At 40.4% G+C, this 27,838-nt stretch overlaps 2 protein-coding genes and 1 non-coding gene across 4 annotated transcripts; all 3 read right to left on the bottom strand.

Moving 5' to 3' along the window:
* Window positions 1-2,025: 2,025 nt before the first annotated feature.
* On the bottom strand, window positions 2,026-8,143 carry LOC146555413 (uncharacterized). Of its 2 annotated transcripts, none has more exons than XM_085252669.1 (6): window positions 7,968-8,143; window positions 7,019-7,178; window positions 6,840-6,941; window positions 5,147-5,272; window positions 2,416-2,457; window positions 2,026-2,306 (listed from the first exon to the last, which is right to left on the bottom strand). In XM_085252669.1, exons 2-6 carry the CDS (start codon window positions 7,172-7,174, stop codon window positions 2,208-2,210), a joined length of 525 nt encoding a protein of 174 aa, XP_085108795.1. In that variant the 5' UTR covers window positions 7,175-7,178; window positions 7,968-8,143; the 3' UTR covers window positions 2,026-2,207. The 2 variants fall into 2 exon arrangements, with proteins under 2 accessions (XP_085108795.1, XP_085108794.1); XM_085252668.1 differs by having other exon boundaries at window positions 7,019-7,181; window positions 7,968-8,142.
* A 486-nt stretch (window positions 8,144-8,629) lies between these two features.
* Window positions 8,630-26,739, bottom strand: LOC146555411 (interferon-induced very large GTPase 1-like). Its single transcript, XM_085252583.1, has 10 exons — window positions 26,637-26,739; window positions 24,435-24,593; window positions 23,011-23,042; window positions 22,294-22,399; window positions 21,520-21,560; window positions 21,231-21,342; window positions 20,417-20,451; window positions 18,917-19,022; window positions 14,099-14,136; window positions 8,630-14,008 (listed from the first exon to the last, which is right to left on the bottom strand). The coding sequence occupies exons 2-10, from the start codon at window positions 24,550-24,552 to the stop codon at window positions 9,275-9,277; spliced, it is 5,322 nt and encodes a 1,773-aa protein (XP_085108709.1). The 5' UTR covers window positions 24,553-24,593; window positions 26,637-26,739; the 3' UTR covers window positions 8,630-9,274.
* On the bottom strand, window positions 18,724-18,795 carry trnae-cuc (transfer RNA glutamic acid (anticodon CUC)). The gene has a single exon. It is a non-coding gene; the product is annotated as a tRNA-Glu (tRNA).
* Window positions 26,740-27,838: the final 1,099 nt, after the last annotated feature.

Here is a 27,838-nt window from a genome sequence, read left to right as displayed (position 1 = left end):
TGAATTATTCCAGAAGCTTGTTGATGTTACCCGAAGTGTCTAGTCAAGGGACATTTAACTAAATATTAATGAGAGCATTTGTATATACAGGGAGTGCAGAATTATTAGGCAAGTTGTATTTTTGAGGAATAATTTTATTATTGAACAACAAACATGTTCTCAATGAACCCAAAAAACTCATTAATATCAAAGCTGAATGTTTTTGGAAGTAGTTTTTAGTTTGTATATAGTTTTAGCTATTTTAGGGGGATATCTGTGTGTGCAGGTGACTATTACTGTGCATAATTATTAGGCAACTTAACAAAAAACTAATATATACCCATTTCAATCATTTATTTTTATCAGTGAAACCAATATAACATCTCCGCATTCACAAATATACATTTCTGACATTCAAAAACAAAACAAAAACCAATCAGCGACCAATATAGCCACCTTTCTTTGCAAGGACACTCAAAAGCCTGCCACCCATGGATTCTGTCAGTGTTTTGATCTGTTCACCATCAACATTGCGTGCAGCAGCAACCACAGCCTCCCAGACACTGTTCAGAGAGGTGTACTGTTTTCCCTCCTTGTAAATCTCACATTTGATGATGGACCACAGGTTCTCAATGGGGTTCAGATCAGGTGAACAAGGAGGCCATGTCATTAGTTTTTCTTCTTTTATACCCTTTCTTGCCAGCCACGCTGTGGAGTACTTGGACACGTGTGACGGAGCATTGTCCTGCATGAAAATCATGTTTTTCTTGAAGGATGCAGACTTCTTCCTGTACCACTGCTTGAAGGAGGTGTCTTCCAGAAACTGGCAGTAGGACTGGGAGTTGAGCTTGACTCCATCCTCAACCCGAAAAGGCCCCACAAGCTCATCTTTGATGATACCAGCCCAAACCAGTACTCCACCTCCACCTTGCTGGCGTCTGAGTCGGACTGGAGCTCTCTGCCCTTTACCAATCCAGCCACGGGCCCATCCATCTGGCCCATCAAGACTCACTTTCATTTCATCAGTCCATAAAACCTTAGAAAAACCAGTCTTGAGATATTTCTTGGCCCAGTCTTGACGTTTCAGCTTGTGTGTCTTGTTCAGTGGTGGTCGTCTTTCAGCCTTTCTTACCTTGGCCATGTCTCTGAGTATTGCACACCTTGTGCTTTTGGGCACTCCAGTGATGTTGCAGCTCTGAAATATGGCCAAACTGGTGGCAAGTGGCATCTTGGCAGCTGCACGCTTGACTTTTCTCAGTTCATGGGCAGTTATTTTGCGCCTTGGTTTTTCCCACACGCTTCTTGCGACCCTGTTGACTATTTTGAATGAAATGCTTGATTGTTCGATGATCACGCTTCAGAAGCTTTGCAATTTTGAGACTGCTGCATCCCTCTGCAAGATATCTCACTATTTTTGACTTTTCTGAGCCTGTCAAGTCCTTCTTTTGACCCATTTTGCCAAAGGAAAGGAAGTTGCCTAATAATTATGCACACCTGATATAGGGTGTTGATGTCATTAGACCACACCCCTTCTCATTACAGAGATGCACATCACCTAATATGCTTAATTGGTAGTAGGCTTTCGAGCCTATACAGCTTGGAGTAAGACAACATGCATGAAGAGGATGATGTGGACAAAATACTCATTTGCCTAATAATTCTGCACTCCCTGTATTTGAGCCTTTGTGGATTGAAGAAAATCTTGTTTTTAAAGTCATTAAAGATGTATGCTCTACAATCATTCCCCCATAGAAAAAGTTCAAAGAAATCATTAAAAAAAACCCAAATTCTCCTGACATTCACACCCATGACTGGATGTAAATTTCTGACCACTCTTGTATATTTTTCTCCAACACAAAAGCCAAATTTGATTATTATATACAGATTTTTTTTTAGCATTTACTTTCCATAATAATCTCAATATACAGAACTATGAGTAACTAAAGCTTTAAGCTAAATGTAAAATGGTAAACAGACTGGTTTGTATATAGCGTTTTTTTTTACTCTGAGCACTTTGTACAATTCACTAGTTCACACCCATTCATACATTAACCAGCTCTGTTTGAACAGGAGCCCATTTATTTAGAAAACAAAAACATAAATCATAGTTTAAAAAAGGATCTCATACAAAAACATTATGAATTTTAATGAATCATTTCACGGAAACTAACAGATCACAGTCTACCACAATCACACCGCTGCAGCTGAAACTCAGGTGTGTGTTTGTTTTATATCTCTTTGTGTTCCTTCAGCAGCAGGTCCATGTAAGCTCCGGTCACCAGACTCTCCTTAGAAACTCCAAGCTTCTCCATCAGATCCTCAGCAACCTAAAATTAAATAAATATTTAAATAAAGGGAGACAAAAATGTGTCTTTTCCAAAGACAGTGTGAGACTGTGGGCTGCATCTGTTGGTAGATAAACCGTTTAAACCCCACCTGCTGTCCCTCTGCCACAGTCTGCTCTGGTCGCATCACCACCTGAACAAACACACAACAGATTATTCAGTGGGCAGGTTTTCACTTACAGTGCTCTGGATCCATTTCAGCACAGAACTCACCACCAACTCACTGAGGACTTCCTGTCCTCTCAGAGCCCTTCAGATTGAGATCTGACAGCTATTAAAAAAAATAAAAAATAAATCTAACACGATGTCAGAAATGCTGACGATCATGAACTCTGTCCCCCTGAAGCAAAGATGGGTTTAAAATATGTTCAGACACCGCTGGAAATGGTCTGATCCAGCCAGTGCTCCTCAGTTCTCCTGCCTAACCAAATCTCACCAGCTTAAACTTATCAAACGAACTGTTTGCATCAGTGTTCAGATTTTTGTATAAATTCAACTAGAGCTGGGCGATAGAACGATAAACGATATGTACTGCGAAATAACTTTTTCTCGATAGAAAAGTTAAACTATTGCGATAGACCTCATCTCGCTTGTCCTCTTAAAAAGAAAAAAAAAAAAAAAAAAGAAAAAAGAAAAGAAGAACAGCCAATCCAAATTAACCCTTTAAGACCTACCATAGAACCAAGTCCGCCAGAGCTTATATTATATTTTTACATGCTGTGGAGCCATTTTTGGGAGCATTTCAAGTTGCTATACATCAATACAACCATTATAGCCCAAACTTTAATAATATGTATTCATTAAGTGTATAGTAATTACATAAATTGCAAAAAAGTGCAATAAACTACAAAAAAAATTGAAAATCGTTTTTGCTTTTTTAACATATATTTGTAGTTAGAGAAATTTAAGAGGCTTATCCCTCAAAACTGTAAATACAAAAAAGTTGCACAAAATAGTTTCCCACCACATGAAATTTATTTTGAGTGTCTTCATAGTTTTATTTTTGAAATACACCAATTTTTATACACTGCAGGAAAAAACGAAAATAAATATTATACTGCAAATTTGCAAAAAAGCAGCATATGCATCAAAATAAACTATTTCCAGCAGTGCAATATGAGTCCTAAGCATCCCAGAAACGACACAGAAAGTCATAAAGTCAAAGATAACTTTTAAAAAGACGAGTATAGGCCCTGAGGCCCTGATAGTAAAAAAGACTACATTTCCGCGAAAATGACGTCACTTCCGGTTTTGGGCAGGTAATGGCGGAAATGCAAAAGTTCGCGCTGACGTCTATTCCAACGTAGGAAGTGTTATGACCAGCTGATCGGATCGGTAAAGCGTGTTTCTGGAATATTATGTTTTTGTTCCTGCAAGCGCTTTTTATGCAGTTTTTGCAAAGCTTTATGTGGAAGGAAACCGTGACCTAGGACAAGTTGATGGCATAAGATGTAAGTACAACTCCTCCGGTTTCATATGCAAAAAAAATTTTGGCGCTAGCTTACGTGGTTGCAGTGCTACCGGGATTTAAAAATAGTTACGCAAAACAGAGCGTGCCCGCTCCGATCGGCTGTAAAGGGTTAAGTAGCGCAGAGCCGAACCAATCACAGCCGCAGCGTCACGTCACGTGACTTGTTACGTACAGCACAAGTGCCAAGCCGCACATGTGTATTTGTTTGGGAAGCAGCCAGCCGCCGTGCCGCCCGGGTAATGGAGGAAATGAGTGTGCCGACTAGAGAAAAATCAACCGAGAGCGTGACTGAAGGTTACCGAAGAGAAAACCGATGATGGTTCCAATGCCGGAGAGATTGTCGAACGGAAGAGCCATAGAAGTTCCGTAGTGTGAAGGTATTTCGGCTATTTCAAGTCTGACAAAAAACAGAGTAGCGTGCACTGTAAATTGTGCCGAAAGCAAGTCTGGAAATACAATAAACCGGTGCATGCTCAATCTCTGACTGGAAGCGCTAATTCGTCATTCGGCTTTTGTCAGACTAAAGTAACTGTTAAAACTGTTTGAAAAGCTAAGCTATACAACAAGGAGAGATTGAGAATTTCCTTTTAGTTCTCAGTTTATTTGATATTGACAAAAGTTAGTCAGTTTTGTCTGTTCTTCTGTAAAACAAACTAAGATTTATTTTTAGAATTAATATTTTGTTTCTAAGTGGAATTGACAATTTAGTCTGTTTCGTTTGTTCTATTTTGAAACTTAAACGCTTTAGCGGCTGCCTTTTGTGTAGTTTGCAATATTTGCCTTTATTTATCTGAAAAATTCTCATGTTCCTTAAGTACATCTACCCTGTTGAACTTATTATGGGAAATAAATATTTAAATAAAAACAAGCTGCTGATTATTTCACATTTTACTTGTGAGCAACGGCACATTTAAATCTTACAAATATAGTTATTTGGCTTATATCGTGATAGATATCGTTATCGCCTGAAATGAAAAAATCTTATATCGCCCAGCTCTAAATTCAACCCAAGTCCATGAAAAAAGCGACAGAGTTCTAAGTTTTAGCAGAATTTAGTTTTTGACTTTAATACATATAAAGTGTGCACACTTTACACTACCATCAGGTCTTTATTTCTTTTCATCTTCATTATGTGAGAGGGTAGCTGACGTGTTGACATTAACCAACAGGAACCGCATTTAAAGTCACAGCGTGTCATCTTTAAGCACATTTTGTTGGTGAAATCGAAGCTTTTTAAGCTTTTTGCACAACATTTCACACAGTTTAAGTTTCTGATATTAGCAGATATTCAGCCGGTTTTCTGATTATTCACTGATCAATAGCTCGAGGTAAAGGTGACAGGTTTGCTGACCTCCAGCTCCATGTAGTGACCCAGTCCTTCTACCGTGTCCAGGTGAACTCTGGTCTGACCAATCAGAAACAGCCGCCGCTCCTTCTTTACTTCACCTTTGACCCCGAGGGCTTCTGAAAGGACAACCTGCACAAACATATTTACTGTTATTAAGATTACTGCCACTGAGATATACTTAAAGATCCAAATACACAAGATGCTGAATTTTCAGCTCAGTGTCAAAAATAAATTAAAGATCTGAAAATTAAACTTTTTTGTTTTTAAACATACTGATTATAAAGCTTCTCATATGCGGTACCTTCAAAGCCCACCAGGGGTTGCTACACACACTCTGGCCAGCTGATTTAAGGGGCTAAATTACCTCCCCAACATGTCTTGAAGAGGCCTGGTACTGAACTAATTGTTTGATTCAGGTGTGTTGACCCAGGGTGAAATCTAAAACCTGCAAGACATCTGCCTGGAGTTCCCACCACTGCTCTAAATAGCCTTCTTAACTACCTCAGTAGCTCTAGCTGTCTTTCAACAGCTTGTTATTGTCCCCGTCCCCAAACTCACTGTAAAACTCCAAACACAAACTTCATCCATGTTAGCTGCTCAAAGTACTCCTTTCATCTAAGCAACTCTTTTTTTAGTGGTTGTCATCTCTATCCTTAATCACTCTAGCCTGCTGCACATCCTTATCACCTTGATTTGTCTGCCTAGCCAATAATAAAAGTCCTTTACTTCTTCCTCAGTCTCAGTATGAGCCTTTGCCATCTCTTTCTTTGCTGTATGCCTAGCTTCATCTGTAGCCCCAACTTTAACCTCCCTCTACAGCTCTACACCCTCTCATTCTACACTTTGGCTGTACTATCAAAAACAATTATTACCGTAAATCCCGAACTACAGAGCGCACCTGATTAAAAGCCGCATGCTGTAATTTTAGAAAGAAAATCAATTTTGCACTTGTTCAGGCCGCACTGGATTTTAAGCCGTATGCGTTTCACTCGTAATATGAGATATTTACACAGAAATATTACACGTGAGGATTTTTAACGTTTAATTTCATCCGTAAGGTAACATAAACGTGATGGTAACATACAAAAATACATACTGCAAATGCTTTTTTTCCTCGAACAGCGCCTTAAGTATACGTACGTATCAGTAACACACAAATTACGTTGCTTATGGTTTTTTTACAGAACAGTGCACAAACAACATTATGTCTCTTAACAACCGGTAAAAATATATACCATATATATACACTACTTATCAATTTTGGTCTACTGCAGGGGTCGGCAACCCTAGGCACGCGTGAAGGGTTAACTGATGGCACGACCATAGCTGGACTGGCAATCCGGCATACTGGGCATTTGCTCGGTGGCCCGGTGACTTTTTTTCTTCTTTGTAACGGTATAAACAATGAAAGGTGGTGGATTGGCCAGATGCTGGTCGGTGTGTAAAAATAACTCAGTTGTTTGGTGGTGGCTATGGCGGAGCTTCCTCAGATGGTGGTGGAGGCCAGCAGGTGGATGAGAGAAAGGGGAGGAAGGAGGAGGAGAGACCCCAGGCAGCCGCCGGTCCGAGTGTAAATTAAAAAAACAAAACAAAATCCACATTCACAGAGAAATCTTGATTTAAGTTATTTCTCTGGTTTGGGGGCATGGCCTACGCTACCTAATTTCATTAACAGTTACATATGTTGGTGCTTTACCTGGAGACTCTGTGGGTCACTGGTGGGGGTGATGGAGTAACGAGACAGTTTGGGTCCATCGGTGTCCGGACGCTCGTAGAAGATCAGCTGACCTGACCCGTTCTAAGGAGCAAAAAAAACCAAAAATGTAATTTTTTGTATTTTAAACTTCTCTAAACCTCATCGGTTGTTCTCTGTACCATGAAGTCTCGCAGCTTCAGCCGTCCTTGGCTGCAGCTGAAGAAAGTGTCATGCTGCCTGATGATCGTCCCCTCCGATTGGCTGAGCTCAGCCGCCTTCTGGGCAAACTGTGTCAGGTCGCTCACTTTGGCTTTGATCTCCACATTGGATGGCATGGCTCTACTGAGTACATACAAAACATGCAATGTGTTTGTACCTGATTAAATAACACCAAAATTAACTTTACCTGCACAGAAACTTGTTATGAGTTTTATACTCTAACCTGTAACCTTTTAAAGATGTCCCAACCATCACCAAAGATATTCATGCAAAATTAGACCATAAGTCTGAAAAAGTAACAATAATAACAACAATAATAATAATAATAATAATAATAATAATAATAATAAGTAATGTGTTTCTTCAATCATATTTCGGTTCTTTATTTTCGTTATTTATTTATTCCTGAGTTTGGCCCTCCATACTAACAGGCTTCCACAGACTCACAGCATCCTCAGTCCCTCATCTAACCGTTTATTTTGAAATTCTATGCCATGTTTGAACAACTCAAAAAGACATATCCAAACACGTAGCAGCGTTTTTAATCCTCAAATACTCTTCTAACAATACGGGATAAAGTATATTCACAGAGACTATTTTTATTATTTTCACAAAACTACGCCACTGCTTCAGAACCAAAACAAAGATGGCGTCTTGAAAGAGGCGTATTAAAATCCGTACATGTACTTCAGATGCGGGCATATTTTTCTTCGGATGATTAGATGAGCCTGTACGCATGAGGATAACTTCTCCATGGACCTCGTGACAGGTCTTCAGGAGTTTCTAAGGCTTGGCGGTAAAGACACCGATTAGCTATGGAAGCCGGTGTTAATGCAAAGGTAGCAGAAAGTGCAACAGTCAGCTGCAGGAAAAAATAGATTTGCACAAATAAAGCTTTTTAAGTCTCACCTGTTCACGAGTCTCTGCTGCTGTCTAACTGCGTCAACGAGGCTTAATTTTGCCGCGATACCATGCCTCCGGGGAGGAGAAGCAGAGGCGGAGGTAACGGACCAATCTAACCGCAAGTCAGCGCTGACTGACGGGAGGAGCCGCAGCGCCGTCGGCGTCTTTCTTCTTCTTGTGCGTTTTATTGGTGGCTGGCAAACAGGGAAATGGTGGATTATCGCCACCAACTGGTATGGGGTGCTGCTGTTAGCCTCTGTTAGCTCCTTCCTTTGAAGTGGATCTAACCCTGTTGGGCTGTGTAACTTTACACTTAACTTTTTATCAGAGGCAAAATATGAATTTTAGGGTATTTTAGGCATAATATTAGCTGATTATGCAAGTTAGTTATGCTACTTCCTATGTGTAACACATAAACACTTTCACAAATTTTAAAACGTATTTTCATTGTTATCAGTTGGAAAATGTATTTTTTGCATAAACATACTTTATTAAGTACTACTCTTTTAATTAAACTTGGCTTGATAGGAGTTTTGAAATACTCACTTCTGTGCATATAAATTCACAAAGTTCAGACTGTACGTCAGAACAAAAACAAACAAAAAAAGACTTTTAGAAAATTTAGAGTGTTTATTTTTTAAGCATTTTTAGATAATGTACATGTCATTTATTCATATCACATTTAAAAAGTCTAAAACAATTTCAAATAAAAAAAATTATATGTATATGAAAACTGTCAGCATAAAACAAAAGTCTAACTAACTACATACAGTGAGGATATAGTAACTGTTTTATATGATTCTAGCATAAGCTAGACAACACCATCCTAAATCTTATATGGGACAATGTTCTTTAGCATAAACATAGAATCTAAAACTAAAAAATTAAAATAAAACAATGTTGTGGATCTGATATGGTTTTCAGTGGCAGTAGTTTCAAACTATTTGTGTAAAAAGTTTTACATCCTTTAAATGTTACATAATTTGTGACAACATATCTGATAAATCTGTACATATTAATCAAACTAAATGACTTGATTTGACACACACACACACACACACACACACACACACACACACACACACACACACACACACAAGGTCTGTGTACAGTTATTAAATGCAGGTGATTTTCTTTATGTGGCTGCCAAACGTTTGTTTATGCTGCAAACCCCCTGACCAACTGTCACCGGTTAGTTGTAAGAATCTTGATTAATCCTAAAACAAAATTTTTCAGTGGTTAATTCAGATATTAGGTGGGTTTTTGAGGTGAAAAGAAAAGATAATTTAGCCCAGGGCTTCAGTTTGTTTGAGTTAGCAGTACATTTCATCAAGGCTTTTAATGGCTTCCTCTTTAGAGATTTTTTTCCAGTCATCAGGAATCTCTCCTCTGCCCTGGAATTTTAGATTATAGTGCTCTTCCAGTGTGTTTTGAAATCGGCACACAAACCATTTCCAGTACGATAGTCTCGACCCATCGGGAGTGATTCTCCATGTGGCATACTTTGAGCCAGCAGTTCTGTATTGTTTATAAGGAATGCTTTCCTCTGAATCATGATGAGGGTAAAACCTGCCTTCGCTCGAAACGTTTGTTGTGCAGAAAGTGATGCACAACTCCTCTGTGCCTTTGTAGTGCCATCCTTGGATCCCATTAGGTCGATGGAAAGGGACGCTGTGGTCATCGGGACTGTGATCTTCAATAGTGTTGATACAAACAGCGGAACAGAATGGACACTTTACCCAGCAACGCTTACACAGCTGATCTGTGAGGATTTCATCCGGCTTCAGTCTGGATTCCTTCAAGTTTTCCAGTGACATGGTGCTCATCTGCACAATGATGGCAGCAAATCCTTTCTCTATCTCTCCCTTCAGAAAGTTAAAATCATTTATGTCACTGAAGTTTTGAGAACAAATGGGATCCAGAGTAAGCTTATCATTTAGCGCACTGGAAAACTCCTTCAGCCACCTGTCTGCCTCTCCTCCCTGAGTTTGGACTTTATGTGTTGCAGTAAATAAAGCTTGACTAACAAGTGAGTTGATGTCAAGAACGTTTTTCTCAAGTAAATTCATGGCTTCATCCTTGTGATCTTTGAAGATGTATTTCTCTACTGCTGCTGCGATAAAAGCTTTTGTATGTTTCCTTGGGTTCTTGATGTAGGTGATGAAATCATCAAAGACTTCTTTCTCAGCGAGGGACTTCAGTATATGTTTTTCCAAGTCCAGAGTGTTGCCACTGAATGCTGGGAAATTGCACTTCATCTGGTCAGCCAGATCAATGGCAGTCCTGTTGTAGAGAGCCTCAACAGTGGAAGCTTTCAGCTTTTCACAGATCAGTTCTCCAAGGACAACAGCAGATGAGTTTCCTTTGCAAAAGCTTCTAAAAACTGTGGAAAACTGTGCTTCCTTGCTTTCTAAATATGTGAGTGGATCATTCCTCATTTTGAATTTTTTATGGGACTCGAGAAGCCAAGTCTCTGCTCTGTCGAACACATACAGCAAGAGATCAACTGTAAAATCCTTCTTCAAAGCAAATTTCCTTTCTGACACAAATTTCTCGACTTCATCTTTCACATGTTTGGCAAGTTCATGCAAGTAAGTTGGTGTGTAGCCTCTTGTTACTACAGGTTTACTTTTCAGTGCACCAAGGGACTCGTTTTCAGCTTTTTCAATGAGCGATCTGATTTGTTGTTGTTCTTTAAATGAGAAAGAACTGCTGAAAGCATATTTTTTGTAAAGATCTACCACAGTCCCCAGAAATTTTGGTCCACTTGTCTTCAGGTAGTCTGAATAATCACCAATCTCAGATATTTTCTTGTATCTCCCACGTCTTTTTGATTCATCTACAAAAGCCAGTTCAAAACCGAGTTCTTGAAGAATAGTACAATAATCTTCTTCCAAGTTGACGTCTACAACTGTTTTAGTATCTGCTGTTAATTCAGTAATCCAGCCGCTCCAAACAGAGTTGAACTGTTTGTTAAGCTCTTCTTCATCTCTGACTTTATCCTTCAGTTGCTGAGCGAGCTCTTTGCTCTTCTGTAGCAGCTTGTTCTCAAAGCCTGTCTTATCATCATCCAACTGTTTACATGCTTTCTTCTGGAGGATAACTCCATCAAGTTTTGTTTTTAATCTGCTCACCTGCTCATCATAAAACTCACTGATTTTGATTTCAAATCGTCCTCTCCACTGAGTCAACATTTCTTTATCCTTGTCACTCTCAAAGTATGTTTTTATCGCTTTCCTAATTTCTTTAAATGTTTTGCTTGTTTCCTCCAAAAGATACTTCTTCTCAACCTTGTCAAGATCACCATTTTCAATTCTGTTATGAAGCTGTTCTTCAGTGGTCAACATCTTGCTTCTAAGGGCCCAGGTCCAGTTCCCATACTGAACCTCAAGTTTTCTGTATACTGCGATTTCAAGTGTGTTTTTAAAACTGAAAACAAAGCTTTCATTCAGAAGGGCATTCCACAGGTCCTCAACTTTGGTCTTGAACTGAGAGAGTGTGATTCCAGCAGACTTTGAAGCTTTAGACAGGATGACGTCCTTTAGTTCTTGGATGCTCTCACTGTAACCTGGATTTGGAGGAGCCATGGGTGGACTGCCCTCCCATAGCTGGGCACAGTATTTCACATCTTTTTGCACATCAAATTCAATGACATCACTGAAGCACTCTGCATCGCAAACCTCCTCTTCAGCTGCTAGCTTGGTCATCTGGTCCAGTTTTTCCTGCAGGCGTCTCTTTCCATCCATGTTTTTCTCTGCTGCTGCCACATCTGTAACATTCTGGTGAACAAACACACAACTGGGAGAAAGATGAACTTTCTTCATCCTCATGAAAGCCTGAACAACAATCTGCAGAATGTCCTGCATCTCAGATGGATTCTCTCCAAAGATGTTGATCAATGTCAAGTTTCCCAGACCAACAACAAATGTTGCCAGTTCATTGTCATGGTGAGGAGTGGCATTACCTTCCAACTCAAGAGCACAGAGTCCTTCAGTGTCCACCACTAGAACATAGTCGGTCTGAAAGTCTTTCTGCATCTCCTCTGATACTTTGAGCAGTTGCATAAAGGCACCTTTGGTGCACCTGCCAGCACTTACTGCAAACTGCAAACCAAACATGGTGTTCAGCATTGTTGATTTTCCACTGCTTTGTAGGCCTAAAACTGACAACACAAAAACTCTCTGGTCACCCAGTTTCTTGATGACTTCCTCTAAAAGACTGGAGATCCACGTTAAAGGCACGTGACCTGCATCTCCATCCATCAGCTCCATTGGATATCCTGATATCATCAACTGTGCAGCCAGCTCAGGATATTTAGACCAGTCAGTGTTGTTTCTCTCCTGCTGTATTTCTCTATGGGCTTCATAGAGCTGTCCCATTTCCCTGAAGATGTGCTCCAAGCCAAAAGATGCAGACTGCAGTTTTTTGGAGATGCCTTCGAGCTCAGCCTGTTTTCTCAATAGCAAATCTGATTTGTCATGTTTGCTTTTCAAAACCAAGACCTCAGACCATGTTTTATTGTAACTTCTGAGAATCAAAGAAAGATAATTTGTGGAGAGCGCATCTATTAAGATCTGAGTCCATTTTAGGAAATATTCTTTGTCTATTGGTGGCAATGATGAGAGGCTTCCAATGAACAGCTCCATCAGTTTACTGCAGGAAGCAGCACATTGTTTCTGACGGATTCTCATCAGTTCTTGTTGCTTTTGACTTCTCTCCTTTTCAATTTCTCCTCTAAGATGAAACAGCTGTTTGTGTATTTTGCACCAGTCACACCAGAGCTGCCCTTGAACAGCAAGAAATTCATCTTTGATCTTCGAGACATCCATGTTGTCTTTTGTGAGCAGATTCATTATTTGCAAAGCAGCAGATTTCCCTCTTTGACAGGCTGGGTCACTTTCATCCACTCTGGTTCCAGAGAGCTCAGCCATGGTTTCAAGATGGAAAAATGGCTTCAAGTTGGAACCATCTGGAGAAGATAAAACTTCTCTAATTATCTTTTTCAGCTGTTCAGATACATCCGCTTGGTTTTTATCTTTGAGCCCGATAATGTATTTTCCATTTTTTGTCTTAACATCATAGCAGTCATCAACAGTGACACAAATGAGCGACTTCTTGGACTTAAAAAGAGTTGCTATGAAAGAACTACTTTCTTTGTTTTTCTGCAGAGTTTCAACAAGAAAAATATTGATGGAGGATTTTTCAATCAATATTTCACACTGTTCTTGAAGTGACAGCGCATCACCATGAAGATTACAAAAGGCAATGCAGTCATTGAAGGCATCATTGGGTTTTCCAGCAGGACAGTACCAGGCAATCTCTGCCACACCATCCATCAGATGGCGAGACTTGATGCTTCCTAAGCAGTTTCTGTGGAAGAAGGTGCTGTGACGATCGTTGAGCAAAGTGTTCATCAGCTGAGATTTAGACACTGACAAAGAACCCAGGCGGAAAAATGACACCAAGGGTGTCTGAGCTTTGTAGACTGGGATGTTCTTCATGGTGACAATTTGTGAGTCAGGTTCGATTTGAGTTACCTTCCAGCTTTTTGTTATTTGTCTGAATGTCCACAAAGGACACACAATCTCCTTTGATACTGGGTCAGGAACAAGCAAAGGTAAGGCATACTGACACTGAGCGAGCTTTGCAATTATGATCTGTTTAAGGAAGCTGTCTGAGCAGTGATATACTGCCATCTGAACATCCATTGGATGCAGAGGAGTCTGTTCTTTCTCATGTGTGTCTACGCTTGTTCTCAATAAAGCCTCTAAATCACCGTCATCCGTCTCAGTGATTTCAGACACCGTGGGATTTAAATAGGCCATCTCAAGACTGTCTGTTCTTACAAGAATACATCTGGCCCTGTAGTCTAACATCATCAGTCTGTAGAGAAACATCTGAGCTAGATCTTTCTCAGATGTGATGTGGTGCAGTTTTATAGGTGGGCGTATTTGAAAAAAATCTTCTACTGAAAACTTGAGTTGGAGTTTGTCTTGAAGATGAAGTCTGCTGAGCAGTGTCTCAAATTGTCGATGGCATGACTTCTTCTGTGAGAATGAAATTAAAATATCTTGTCACATTAAAGAACAAATCAAATATTCATTTCGATCATTTGATAGAAATGTTTATTCTCCTACCTCCTCTTCATTTTCACTCGCGTCATTATCTGACGTTCCTGCGGGATATCAGTGAAGCAGAACCAAGCAAGTTGGAATCAGCGCATTTCTGTATACACACACACACACACACACACACACACACGTATATATATATATATATATATATATATATATATATATATATATATATATATATATATATATATATATATATATTTCACTTGTCATGTTTGCATAGTAAGCTAACGATTAATAAGACGATGTCAGAGGAATTGGTGCACAAATTATCATCACTCACAGATCAGTGCTGTCGCTCTCTATACACAGTTCGCACGATTGCAAAGTGAAAGCAAAAAACAAGCGCAAATTCAAACGCGATTTCAATATGTCACATATTGACAGTGGCTCAACGATGCCAATGACATAATTACCCAGCTACATTTCCGAAAGAATGCAAAAGCATTGACATATATTTTTCTTCCTACAATAGCCCGACTGGAAAAATCGCTAGCTCCGGGACGTCGGGCTAGCGATATTGCAAGCCCTGTATCTGATTGAGGAATCACTCATCTTTGGAAAAGAGAGTTTATTACAGAGAAATGTCTCTTTCCAAAATAAAAGCTATACTATCCGCTTCTTCTGGGCTATATTCTCAGCAGCATAAGGAGAATCATGTGCTAACAGCTGTCTAAATGACTCGGCTAAAGTTAGTAGCATGCTTGTTGTTTTTGTCTTTGCACTAGGATGATGTCGGCGTAAATGTGCAGTCATATTCGTTGTGTTCCCACTAGTGCTTTCAGGTTAATCTCGTTGACGCCACAACACGGCAAATCTCCGTTAACGAGCTACCGCCGATCGCCCCGTGCATGGGGCTAGACGGCCAACACGTTAACGAGCTAACTGCGCTAACACACTAGTTCCCACCCATGTAATTGAGCATTGTGTGGCACATCCAACATACTGTTTTACTTTAGTCCATGACTCGCTTACCTTCAGGGTCATACGCCACATGAAAACCAAAATAATTCCAAACACCACATCTGAATGAGGGTGGGGGAGGTGCCCTGCGCTCTTCCTTCTGACGATGCTGTCTGTGTTGAGCGCTCAGTGGATCTGCGCTCGACAGTGCAGCCTAGGCGGAGTAGTCGAACGCAGATTCACTGAGCGCTCAACACAGACAGCATCGTCAGAAGGAAAGTTGATAAAATAAATTACAAATGTTGTATTGTTCGATACATATGCGTACCGAACCGAAAGCACTGTATCGAACGGTTCAATATCGATACGAATATCGTTGCACCCCTAATATATATATATATATATATATATATATATATATACATAAAACAAAAACACCCAGCACGCCCCTGCGGGCGGTTTATCCTTCAAGCTCGGGTCCTCTACCAGAGGCCTGGGAGCTTGAGGGTCCTGCGCAGTATCTTAGCTGTTCCCAGGACTGCGCTCTTCTGGACAGAGATCTCCGATGTTATTCCCGGGATCTGCTGGAGCCACTCGCCTAGCTTGGGAGTCACCGCACCTAGTGCTCCGATTACCACGGGGACCACCGTTACCTTCACCCTCCACATCCTCTCGAGCTCTTCTCTGAGCCCTTGGTATTTCTCCAGCTTCTCGTGTTCCTTCTTCCTGATATTGCTGTCATTCGGAACCGCTACATCGATCACTACGGCCACCACTATGTCCGGTTGGTTAGCCACCACCATTTTGTCCGTCTGTATCTGGAAGTCCCACAGGATCTTAGCTCGGTCATTCTCCACCACCCTTGGGGGCATCTCCCATTTTGACCTCGGGACTTCCAGATTATACTCGGCACAGATGTTCCTGTACACTATGCCGGCCACTTGGTTATGGCGTTCCATGTATGCCTTGCCTGCTAGCATCTTGCACCCTGCTGTTATGTGCTGGATTGTCTCTGGGGCATCTTTACACAGCCTGCACCTGGGGTCTTGCCTGGTGTGATAGACCCCAGCCTCTATGGATCTTGTGCTCAGAGCTTGTTCTTGTGCTGCCATGATTAGTGCCTCTGTGCTGTCTTTCAGTCCAGCTTTGTCCAGCCACTGGTAGGATTTCTGGATATCAGCCACCTCCTCTATCTGCCGGTGGTACATACCGTGCAGGGGCCTGTCCTTCCATGATGGTTCCTCGTCTCCCTCCTCTTTCTTGGGTTTCTGCTGCCTGAGGTATTCACTGAGCACTCGGTCAGTTGGGGCCATCTTCCCAATGTATTCTTGGATGTTCGTTGTCTCATCCTGGACTGTGGTGCTGACACTCACCAGTCCCCGGCCCCCTTCCTTCCGCTTAGCGTACAGCCTCAGGGTGCTGGACTTGGGGTGAAACCCTCCATGCATGGTAAGGAGCTTTCTTGTCTTTATGTCAGTGGCTTCTATCTCCTCCTTTGGCCAGCCTATTACCCCAGCAGGGTACCTGATCACGGGCAGGGCGTACGTGTTGATGGCCCGGATCTTGTTCTTACCATTCAGCTGACTCCTCAGGACTTGCCTGACCCTCTGCAGGTACTTGGTGTTTGCAGCTTTTCTAGCGGCCTCTTCCTGGTTCCCATTCGCCTGTGGGATCCCCAAGTACTTGTAACTGTCCTCTATGTCTGCAATGTTGCCTTCTGGTAGTTCAATCCCCTCAGTTCTGACTACCTTCCCTCTCTTTGTTACCATCCGACTACACTTCTCCAGTCCGAACGACATTCCAATGTCATTGCTGTATAGCCTGGTAGTGTGGATCAGTGAATCGATGTCTCGTTCACTCTTGGCATACAGCTTGATGTCATCCATGTACAGGAGGTGGCTGACAACTGCTCCGTTCCGTAGTCGGTATCCGTAGCCAGTCTTGTTAATGATCTCACTGAGGGGGTTCAGGCCTATGCAGAACAGCAGTGGGGACAGAGCATCTCCTTGGTAGATCCCGCACTTGATGGTAACTTGTGCTATGGGCTTGGAGTTGGCCTCTAGTGTTGTACGCCACATCCCCATTGAGTTCCTGATGAAGGCTCTTAGGGTCCCATTGATCTTGTACAATTCTAGGCATTCCAGTATCCAGCTGTGGGGCATTGAGTCATAGGCCTTCTTGTAATCAATCCAGGCAGTGCACAGGTTGGTCAGTCTGGTCTTGCAGTCTCGGCTGATTGTTCTGTCTACCAGTAGCTGGTGTTTTGCGCCTCTGGTATTCTTGCCAATCCCTTTCTGTGTCCCGCTCATGTATTGACCCATGTGCCTGTTCATCTTAGCCGATATGATGCCTGACAGGAGCTTCCATGTAGTACTGAGGCAGGTTATTGGTCGGTAGTTGGAGGGGACCGGTCCCTTCTTGGGGTCCTTGGGGATCAGGACCGTCCGACCTTCGGTTAGCCATTCCGGGTGTCTCTCGTTAACTAGCAGCTGGTTCATTTGTGCTGCCAGACACTCGTGGAGTGCAGTCAGCTTCTTCAGCCAGTAGGCGTGAACCATGTCGGGCCCTGGTGCTGTCCAACTCTTCATACTGGAGACCCTTTCTTGGATATCTGCCACTGTGATGGTTACTGGACCCTGTTCAGGGAGGTCGCTGTGGTCAGCCCTCAGATCCTCTAGCCACTGAGCATTGCATCCTTCTCCCATATGCTCTTCCAGTATTGCTCCGTCTCCAGCCTTGGTGGTGCTGTTCTCTTATTGTTCCCTTGCCACTGAGAGTACACCTTTGCTGGTTCTGTGGAGAACAGCTGGTTTATTCTCCTGCCTTCTATCTATCTGGTGTACCTCCTCAAGCGGCTGGCCAAGGCTGTGAGTCTTTGCTTGGCAGTTTCCAAGGCCTCAGGTATGGACAGCTTGCTGTATTTCTTAGGCACCTTATTTGTCGCACCTTTCTGCAACTCCGTTGGCTAACCTCCCTCCGTGCTACTTTGATCTTGCCCTCTAGCCTCCTTCTCCATGGAGGGTACTGCCCCTTGTGGCTGTTCAACTTGTAGCCAAGCATCTCACTGATCACTGTTGCCGTATTGTAGATCAGCTTGTTAGTGTCGGTAATCGTGGTTGTAGGTATTGCCCGTAGTGCTGCATTAACATCATCTAGCAGACCTTCTGAGGGTACTTCACGTAATCTTGGTAACCGGCTACGGGGAATCCAGGTTTCAAGCTTGGCCATGATCCTATTTTTCAGGTCAGTTCCTCTCGCACTCAACGATTCTTCTCCTATCGCACTTGGGGCTATGTACCCAATTTCGGGTGGGGGTGATGATATCTCCCCCCTGACCTGGCGTCCTGACTCCTCCTTGCCGTAGCATTTGTGTTGTACCTCGTCAATCTCTAGCTGTGAGAGCAGTCCCTTCTTTCGAATGTTGGAACACTGAGCTACTAGTTGTTTCGCCGTCATTGTGGATGTTGTAGGTCCCTCATCCCACTTTTCGTCAGGGTGCCCTGGTTCCTCAACACCTGACGCGGACCTTGTTGATCCGGGCGACGTCCGAGCCGGCATGCCTTCATATTTACCTGTCTCGCTCATGTCTGCGGTAGGCTCGCTTAGCATAGGGGGTCTAGCCTTAGGACCCTTACTGGATACAGACGCCCCAGGCAGGAATCGAACTTGCGATCCTCTGTTCCAAAGGCGTGTAGTCTAACCACTACACTATCCAGCTGCTTTGGTTCCCTGACCGGGAATCGAACCCGGGCCGCGGCGGTGAGAGCGCCGAATCCTAACCACTAGACCACCAGGGAACATATATATATATATATATATATATATATGTATGTGTGTGTGTGTGTGTGTGTGTGTGTGTGAGAGATATGTATATGTTTTGCTATTGTGTATGATCAAAGTTCAAATAGAAAATATTACCCTTCTTATTGGCTTCAGATGTCGCTTGAATCTTGATTATAGAGTTTTCTGCTGGTGCTGCAGTGTCATTACTCTTTGACTGTATGTCTTCATTCATAGTGTAGCTCTAAAAAACAGATATTTTAACTTAGCGTGCAGGTAGAGCCACCGACCTTTATAACAAAATGATGACAAGCTCTTGATTTTTTGTGAAATCAAGGTCTTTCTCGCTCTCAAATGACAGTGTTAACCACTCGATAACTGAAAACTTAATTTATCTCATCAAATTCTTGTTATTTAACCTCAGCTGTTATGGCTAGAAATTACTTTCTTCACAAATAAAATTTTAAGCATTAGAGAATAAAACATATTGATAAACATCTCACACATGTATCGTAACTTGTTGCTCCCTGTCAGTATTCAACAAAGACTGAACCAAAATGAAGCAGTTTGTGAAAAACTACGTAAGATAAACCAGTCCACCCCAGGATTAAGTAAACTGCAGAACCACTTTTAGCAGCAATAACTTGAAGTGATCACTCTTTCACATCGTTGCTTCAATTCTTTGAGATTTGTGGTCGTTTATTTTTGCACAGCTCTCTTAAACTCCCACCACAGAATATCAGTTGGGTTGAGGTCTGGTCTTTCACTGGACAATTTCAACACATTTGTTCTTTTCTTTTTCAGCCTTTCTGTTGTAGATTTGTTGTGTGACATTTAGTTCAAAATATCTTTTGACTTCTTTAGTATACAGACTTCCTGGATGACTCAGCGACTGTAAGGTTTTCTGTGGATGCAAAATCATCACGTCTCAACCACAGTGCAGACAGTTGGTTTGAGGTGTTTGCGGTGATATGCTGAGTTTGGTTTTATGCATTATGGGTACACATCTCCACTCTGTTCTCATCTGTCCGAAGTGCATTGTTCCAGATATATTTTGTGGTTTGTTCATATGAAGCTTTGCAAATCTAAACTTTTTTTTAGAGAGAGAATAGAGACTTTCTCCTGCAGACCTTCCAAAGAACCTGTATTTGTTCAGTCCTTTTCTACTGACATGACGGTTAACATTTAGTATGCTAACTGGGGCATGTAGAGTCAAGAGCTCTCATGCTTTTGCAGTTTCTCTGATCATTTCACGTCTGACATTTATGTCCACTCCTTGGAAGATTGTATTAACACACATTTCTCACACTGCTCCAGATCTGCACATTGCCAAAACTTGGTCACAGTTGATGACGATGGTGTACTTAGTTTTTAACACACTGCTACTGCAGTTTGGCTTTTTTTTCCTGTTAAATAAATGATGACATTGTGTAGTCTGTCATGTTTTGTTGTGCACCTGAGGTTGTGTTTCAGAACCTGGTAAGGAACAGATGATTTTATTATATTTGTAAAACAAAAAAATTGACAGTGTACTTTCTTTTCATCAGAGTAGACCGCTATAAGTAGACTTAGAGGAGCAGTTTGGTGTTCATTTTGCTATGACAGTGAACAGGGACGATACAAAGACTTCATCTTTACCTCTGTTTCAGCTGCGCTCTTCGCTGACTCCTCTCCTGCAGGGTAAGTTAACAACAGGCAGGTTAAAAGATCGAACATTGAAGAAATGCTTTATCAAGTGTCAAAATATGTTATTTTGAAGAAATGAATCTCCTTCAGTTAAATATAAAGAGTCTTAGTTGTATTTATACATTGATGTATTAATCGAGATGCTGCCCCTGTCAAAGGTGACCTCTTTACTTTCAATCCGTCCAACTGAAGGATTGGAGCCAAACGTTTTACACACTGCTAAACAGTAACAGAATGAGCAATAATCCATTAACAGAAGTTACGCTTCACAAACTACACTGTGCCTAAAATAAATAACGACACACATATAAAATAAGGTAATGTAAAATAATATGATGTATCAAAAGACTACTGTTGTTAAGATACAAAATAGCACATAAAGTTAGCAAACAAAATTATAACTGTGTGAACAAACTGATAAATTGCCTGTTTAAATGTCACATGATCTGATTTACATCTTCTGATTGGTGGTGCTGAGGACATGGTCACTTTTCAGGACAAAGGGAAGTGACATTTTTGGGTATTTGCTAATAAACCATGTTTTGGAAGAAGGTCAGTGTCTAGAAGTGAACCAGCTCAGTTATTGTGCACACTGACAGCTTTTACATGATATCGCTCATTTTGAATGACGTTTAGACACTTTTGGATCTGAACTGTTGAATCTGTTGGATTTGTAAGACTGTTTATTTCTTTGCAAATGAGCAAAGCATAAAATAGTTATTTCCCTCAATGCATGTTACTGTAGAAGTAAAGTTTTCATTGTTACCCTTCTCAATGTTTAAAGGTTGTGATGGAGTCCAGGTTTCAGATTCTCCTCCTCCTGTTGCGGTGTCTTCTCTTTTCTCTGACTGATCTTCATTTTCGTCTTGTGGCTCAGTCTGAGTAAAGAAGTCACTTGTATGACTTTATTTGCTGGCTGCGATGTCTGAGATTCAAACTGTACATGTGATTTGGCTCTATATAAATAAAACTGAATCGAATTGAACTTGTCATTATGTTCAGAACACAGACGTTGTCCTTTAATGATGAACAAACATTAAAGGGTAAAACATTACCTTTCCTCTGACTTCACGTGTGATCTCCACTTTTTCTTCTACTGCAAGAGGACATAGAAAAGATGATTGTGCAGTCAAGGCAACTGTTCTTTGTTCATGTTATTTGCATATTGTCCATGGTAAATGGGGTTGTACGCCGTCTTAGTGACTGGACATGGATCAATACTCAGTACTGAGTTTTATATTGGTTCAACAAACCGAGAAGATTTTCTGACCACACTGATAACAATGTGTGGAAGGCAGTAATTAGTATGCTGACTCTGAGGTAAATTATTTTGCTGCTTGCAAAAGATATTTGACTTTGTTGTTGCTGTTGCTTTAGTGTAAAGCGTAGTGTAAAAACATCGGATTTCATACAGAAATATAACTTTAATTAATGTTTACACATATGTCTCTGTGCTGAGCTTCATGTCTCTTCATAATCATGACAGAGGAAGACATTTTTTCCATTTTTCTGCTGTATGTACGAGTTGTTTTGGGACATGCATTTTTAGAGATCAGAGCTTGAAATATGTACTGAGAATTGTCCAAGAGCAGCCAACAAAAACACTTAAAAGTACTGAAGGAACAGTAAGTAGAGATTACACATTTGATATCTGTAGAAACACAGATTGGACCAAGCTGGACTCCTGTCCTTCAGAGCTTCTCTCCTTTGCACACTTTTGTGTTTAATAAGATTAATAATTCTTCTTCATGTTTAAACTCCAATGTCCAACAAACAACTCCAAAAAATATATTTTAAAATGCTCGGTCAGGCTGTCGTGATTAGATTACCTCTATTATTGGTGGAAGATGGTACAGATGCATTTTCAGTTTCACTTCCTGTGCTTGTAACGTTCAGCTCTAGGTGCTGAGCTTCACCAGTTTTATTCAATAAAGGCTGAGAAAACAGGTAATAAATAACAGGTTAGATCTGAGATAAAATGTTGAAGTGTTTGACTGTAAGGATGTACACAGAAATGCAATTATTTGCAAATCCCATAAACTGATATTTTATTCCTAATAGACCACACAAAAAATAACTGATGTTTAAACTGAGGCATTTTAGTATTTCACTAAAAATACAGGCTCATTTTGAATTTGATGGCAGCAACATGTTTCAGAAAGTAAGTACTTTAGTAGGTACTAAAGACAAACAGCTGGAAGGACATTTACAGCTAATTTGGTTGACAGGTCAGCAACATGAGCAGAGCATTTTAGGGTTTGTGGCAAGTAAAGATAGGCAGAGGTTAATCAATCTGCAAAGGAACTGGGCATTGTGGGTAACAACAATTGCTTGTCATTGGTTTTTGTAGATTTAAGCAAAATGTATCTTATGGACATGTTTGTATTGTATATCTTGAAATGTAACTCTTAGAAAATGAATATGTGTGACAGCTGTACGATTAAATGTGAGAATTATATATATATATATATATATATATATATATATATATATATATATATATATATATATACATACATATATATATATATATATATATATTTTACCTTTGTTGTTGTTTCACTTTCATCCAACTCATCTATGGAAAAAGAAAAAAAAACACAACTTATACATAATGTCAGGTTTGATTACTACATTTAAGTCCTGAATGTTTCAGTTTGTTACTTTTAAAGTAACAACAGTCGCCTCAAAGCACATTACACTATGCAGTCCCCTATGAGCAGCGCCTAGCGTCAGTGGGAAGGAAGAACACCCTTTTGAAACGAGTAGACCTCTGGCAGAAACAGACGGGCAGCAATCAATGCAACCAGCTAGAAAGGTGAGAAAGAAGAAAAAAGAAGTGCATAGGGAGAAAAGACAAAATGCAAGAGCTCAGACTGAAGTAAATGATCCGCATTGTGAAGAAGTGAACAAGCCCGCTCAACTGTGGGATAACATGGTACTATGAGGTATTTCAGATACGATGAAGTATTGTACATTCAAATCTGGATTTAATAGGAAGTCAGGGAAATAAGCTGATCCAGCAGACATGCCAGTGCAGGCCCACAGTGGGTAGATGTGGGTGTATTGTGGAACTGTAGGTGTGACAAATCCACATTTATCTCATGGAATATGGGGCCCAAGTGGTTGTGCAGACACAGGGTCATGAGGGAAACCCATCATGGGCTCCATCAAGCAGATAAAATAAATGAAGTGAACGACTTTATATAAATGTAGGTCAGATGATTTATCACTTACTTGCGATTTAGTTATCAATGTTCAGTTTCTACGACTGTAAAGAGCAATTAAAACGTTAAGTGTGCTACATTAGCAGTTTGAGTTGTATCTAATAATTCATTAAAACAGATGAATGTTACAGTCAGTATTTAGCAATGCTGGCTCTTCACCATAAAATGTCTTTAACGGTGGCTGCTGGAGTCTCTAGTTTATGTTTGAGTTTTTTTCTCAGTGGGTTTATTCCAAAGTGGGAAAATCAATTTGAGAATAAGAATGAATTATGCTTCCTTATCATGGTCTCCAAGCCGGCATGGGTTCCTCGCTGCTTGGAAAGACTGGCTCAGGCATTGCTAACAAGGAGTAGGCTTCTTCGGCCTGCACTGACTAAAGAGCCCGGTTAGCTGACAGTTTATTTTGAACAATGTGGAACATTAAACCTGCCATCTACAACTACAAAACAGTCACATTTATTATATGCACCACTTAGCAGGGCTGTGGAGTGTTGGTGAAACAGCTGCAGAGCCAGAAGCACATAGTTAGTTTGCTAACGGTTAAGCTAGTTCACCTAAAAAAACACACTCATTACAGAAATGCTACAGGCACAGTCTGCAGTTAGTTATACGGGGTCCCTGCCTAATTTGTGTTTTACAAGCAGAACGAGTGTGCTATTTAAAAGATGAATTAATCAACTACAAAATCAGCTAGCAGCAGAACACCAGTGTGTACAGAGAGATCACAGTAAATGACACAGTACCGTCTGTGGCACAGCAACAGCAACACAAACGGAAGATTTTACACTTTCTTCTTTTTCTACAAAGTCTACGGTTTCTTTTTCCTCCTTTCTTTTCTGCTGTCTGCTCAAGCTCCTCCATCTCGGTGGATTTTCATCCAAGCAGAAGATCAGTAGTGTAATCTATCAGAGATGATTCAAAAAGAGAGATTAAAACAGAAAATTACAGAAAACAGAAAATTAAATAACTGCATCTTGGTTTCATTTTGAATCAAGGAAAAAAACCACAACTTTATCATAGCAGCAGATTGCAGAAATGAACTTTAAACAACTAATGTGCTTTTCCCCAAAACAAATACAGAATAAACTGCGACCTTAGCAGGTCAGCAAACAGATTTCAGCGGAGAGCTACTGTTGCCCAGACTAACAAGAAGACATAGTGACACAAACTGAAAACCGGTTCTGAATTTAGTAAAATTAGAAGTACCACACTGTGAAAACACCTGATTATAAGAAAAGCTTCATAATATTAGCATTTCTGAAATCTAACACTTTGTTGTTGTATTAAAAACAACCCCAAAGTGAAACTGACCACACTTGAGTGAACATGCTGCTTTTGGTTTTCTTTTCCATCTACATGTGAACCAACCCCTTCACCCTGCCTGCTATCCTTCATTCACAAATCACCCCTGACACACTTGTTCCATTGAAAACATTAACTTCTATAATTACAAGGCTATACATGTCTTGTGATCCACAATGCTGGCACTGTGTCTGTGCACGTGTGATGTGATCTGTGTGCGTGATGATTTGTGTTTGTGATGTGTGATGAATGATTTTCAACTGCAAAGAATGTCACAAATATTTGCAGACCTTTGACTGCACATGAAGTTTTTGAGCTTTTTGAGATTTGTGAAGTTAAACAAAAAATGATCCGTGGTCAGAAGTCATCATAATGTGTTTTGGTAAATATGAACCATTTTCAGTGTTTCTTTACATCTGGCTTAGACTGCGTCCTCTCTAAGGTCACTAAGAATGAAAAGGTGGCTTTTTCCCTGTTTTTGTTTTTTTAACTTTTGTCTCTGACTTGAAGGTTTTTTTCTTCTTCCTTTATATATTAACTGTCTACTTTGTTACCTTTACAAATGTGCTGATTCCTGCATTGACTGCAGTCCTTCAGTTTGTGGACAGAAACAAATGAGTTCTCAGTCATTTTCCTATCATGTAAAAAAAAAACATCTGCATCTGAACAGGGACTCAGACCAAACTACCTAGTTATCTGTCAGCTGCTCTAACGACTGTCTTTTGCCTTAGAACTGCTCCTGATTATATTGTATGTATAAAAATGTTAAACTAATATTTTTGAAAGCCCACATAAGAATGGAGGAATATGGCAGCAGGGACTTTACCGATGAGCAAAGAGTGGAGAGTACCAAACTTGTCAACTAGACAAAACTGACAGTAAAAGGAAGCTCAACCACATCAAATGTGAAAGCAGCAAATATGAAAGTTCATTCAAAAGTTCAAAGTTTGGTAACAGTTTTTCACAAGAAAACTAAGTAAAAACAATGTGTATAAGATGGATAAATTAAAGGAAAGCCCAACATAAAGCATCTTAGACCACATGCTGGATGATCATGTGCTGCAAGAACAGGTTTAGTGCTTGTTGGCATTTATTCTCCAAGTATTTCTGGAGGGATGAGCACAGTTCTTAAGAAAATAAATTCCCAGATTTGGTGTTTTAACCACAATATGGGAATATGTGCATATCTTTGTGGTCAGACGTTTACATCCACTCATCATGGGCATGAATGTCAGGGCAGTTTTGGGCTTTTCACAGTTTCCTCGAACTGTTCTTGATTACACAGCATACCTCCTTGATGACTTAATCCACACACAGTCCAAAATATACAGACAAGCTCAAATACAGACATACGCTCGCATTAATATAGGGTTTAACTTTTTGCCTTCAACAAATTTCTGGCCTAAATACAGTTGGATATTTGACCAGAATTAGCAGAATGTATTTAAATTCATGCCATGAATCCATGATTAGTGTTTGTAACTCTCTGATCACAGCTGCACGATTCACTGTCATCCTTATTAAACCTTTTAACCCTGGTAGAGCTAACTCGGCTTTGCAGTGAATGAAAGTAACCGACACACACACACACACACATGCGTGTACTCACACACAAAAATGTTCCACAGTTAATACGTACTCACCTTTCCTTTGTGTTTCTGAGCTCGGTCCAGTTTGTGTAGATGCAGCTGCGTCTCAGTGAATCTTATCAGCACTGTTTTATAGAGTTCAGCGACCTTTGACTGGAGATCTGCCCCTGACAAAGCCTTCCCACAGGCTTTGAGCCAATGTCATGTAGTGTGAGAGGTGAATGAAAGTAAAAGTAAAAGTATGATATCATTGCTGCATTATAACATTTACCAGAAATGTTGTGGCTTAGAAGAAACTGTGGGCTCTTCATAACTGAGCATCCACATCAACATTTGTCTTTTTCTCTTCATGCAATTGGCTCAAGATCTATCAGATCATTACAGTGTTCAGTTCTTTAGAGACTTTAAAGCTCTTAAAGAGGATACATTTCTCCAGACACTGCAGGTGGTTATTTACACATGCAGTTGATTATTGTGCTGATAGGGTGTGGTCTGTGGTTCAGAACAAAGAAACAATGTGTGCAGGTGCATGTGGGGGATTCCCGTAGTGCCACTATGCTACAGCCACACTGTAATGTTTTACACAAAACCAATAATTAAGATGAATGTACTCTGAATGGTATTTGCAAACTGTGTTAAATAAACCGTTGAACCCCACCAGCTTTTAAACTCACACGACTGGAACATCTTACTTTGACAGTCATCGGTTCATTTCAGTCTCCACTTTTTAAAAGAGTCAAGTGTCTCATCAGATTTAAAATTAAAAGCATTTCCATAATATTATATTAAACCCTCTGGAATAAATGCACGAATAAATCACCACATAAACAGTACATATAACTACATGCAAGGTCTTATACAGGAGCATAACTGCTTCTAAATTTAAAACTTAAAATTCAGTTATGTTAGCTTGTGACAAATGTTAAGAGATATCTTTTTTTAATTTCATATATTGAAAAAAGCTCTTGCTGTGGATAAAAGTTAGCTCATTCCTCTTAAACAAGTATCCACCCATTCACAATGTTTTAAAAAAGATGTTTTTGTTTAGAAAGATGAAGACAGAAAGCTTAAGTACTGTTTCTAATGTCTATCTGAGTGGCAAGCCTACAGCCAGTATTGGTATTATCAGAGTCATTTTATGTTTCTAAGATGTTGAATTAGTTATTTAATTGCATTTCTGAACAGAAAATTTTGTTTCCGTATTTGAATGTTCTGCTTGATTAATTTCTTAGAGAAGTTCGGTGTGATGAAGGAAG

Source organism: Mchenga conophoros, linkage group LG17, assembly GCF_057382185.1.
Source record: "Mchenga conophoros isolate Kocher_MC1m ecotype Shallow Benthic linkage group LG17, M_conophoros_male_GT1.1, whole genome shotgun sequence".
In the NCBI taxonomy this organism is placed as follows: domain Eukaryota; kingdom Metazoa; phylum Chordata; class Actinopteri; order Cichliformes; family Cichlidae; genus Mchenga; species Mchenga conophoros.
The sequence above is the reverse complement of the archived record's forward strand: the minus strand, read 5'-3'. Positions and strand labels throughout refer to the sequence as shown.

Coding starts and splice junctions, on each gene's coding strand:
- LOC146555413 (XM_085252669.1), bottom strand. CDS start 7,174: ATGCCATCCAATGTGGAGATCAAAGCCAAAGTGAGCGACCTGACACAG. Junction 6,942..7,018: donor TGAAGCTGCGAGACTTCATG/GTACAGAGAACA, acceptor TTTGCTCCTTAG/AACGGGTCAGGTCAGCTGAT. Junction 5,273..6,839: donor GTGACCCACAGAGTCTCCAG/GTAAAGCACCAA, acceptor ATGTTTGTGCAG/GTTGTCCTTTCAGAAGCCCT.
- LOC146555411 (XM_085252583.1), bottom strand. CDS start 24,552: ATGGAGGAGCTTGAGCAGACAGCAGAAAAGAAAGGAGGAAAAAGAAAC. Junction 22,400..23,010: donor AAAGTGAAACAACAACAAAG/GTAAAATATATA, acceptor CTGTTTTCTCAG/CCTTTATTGAATAAAACTGG. Junction 14,137..18,916: donor ATCTGAAGCCAATAAGAAGG/GTAATATTTTCT, acceptor GATATCCCGCAG/GAACGTCAGATAATGACGCG.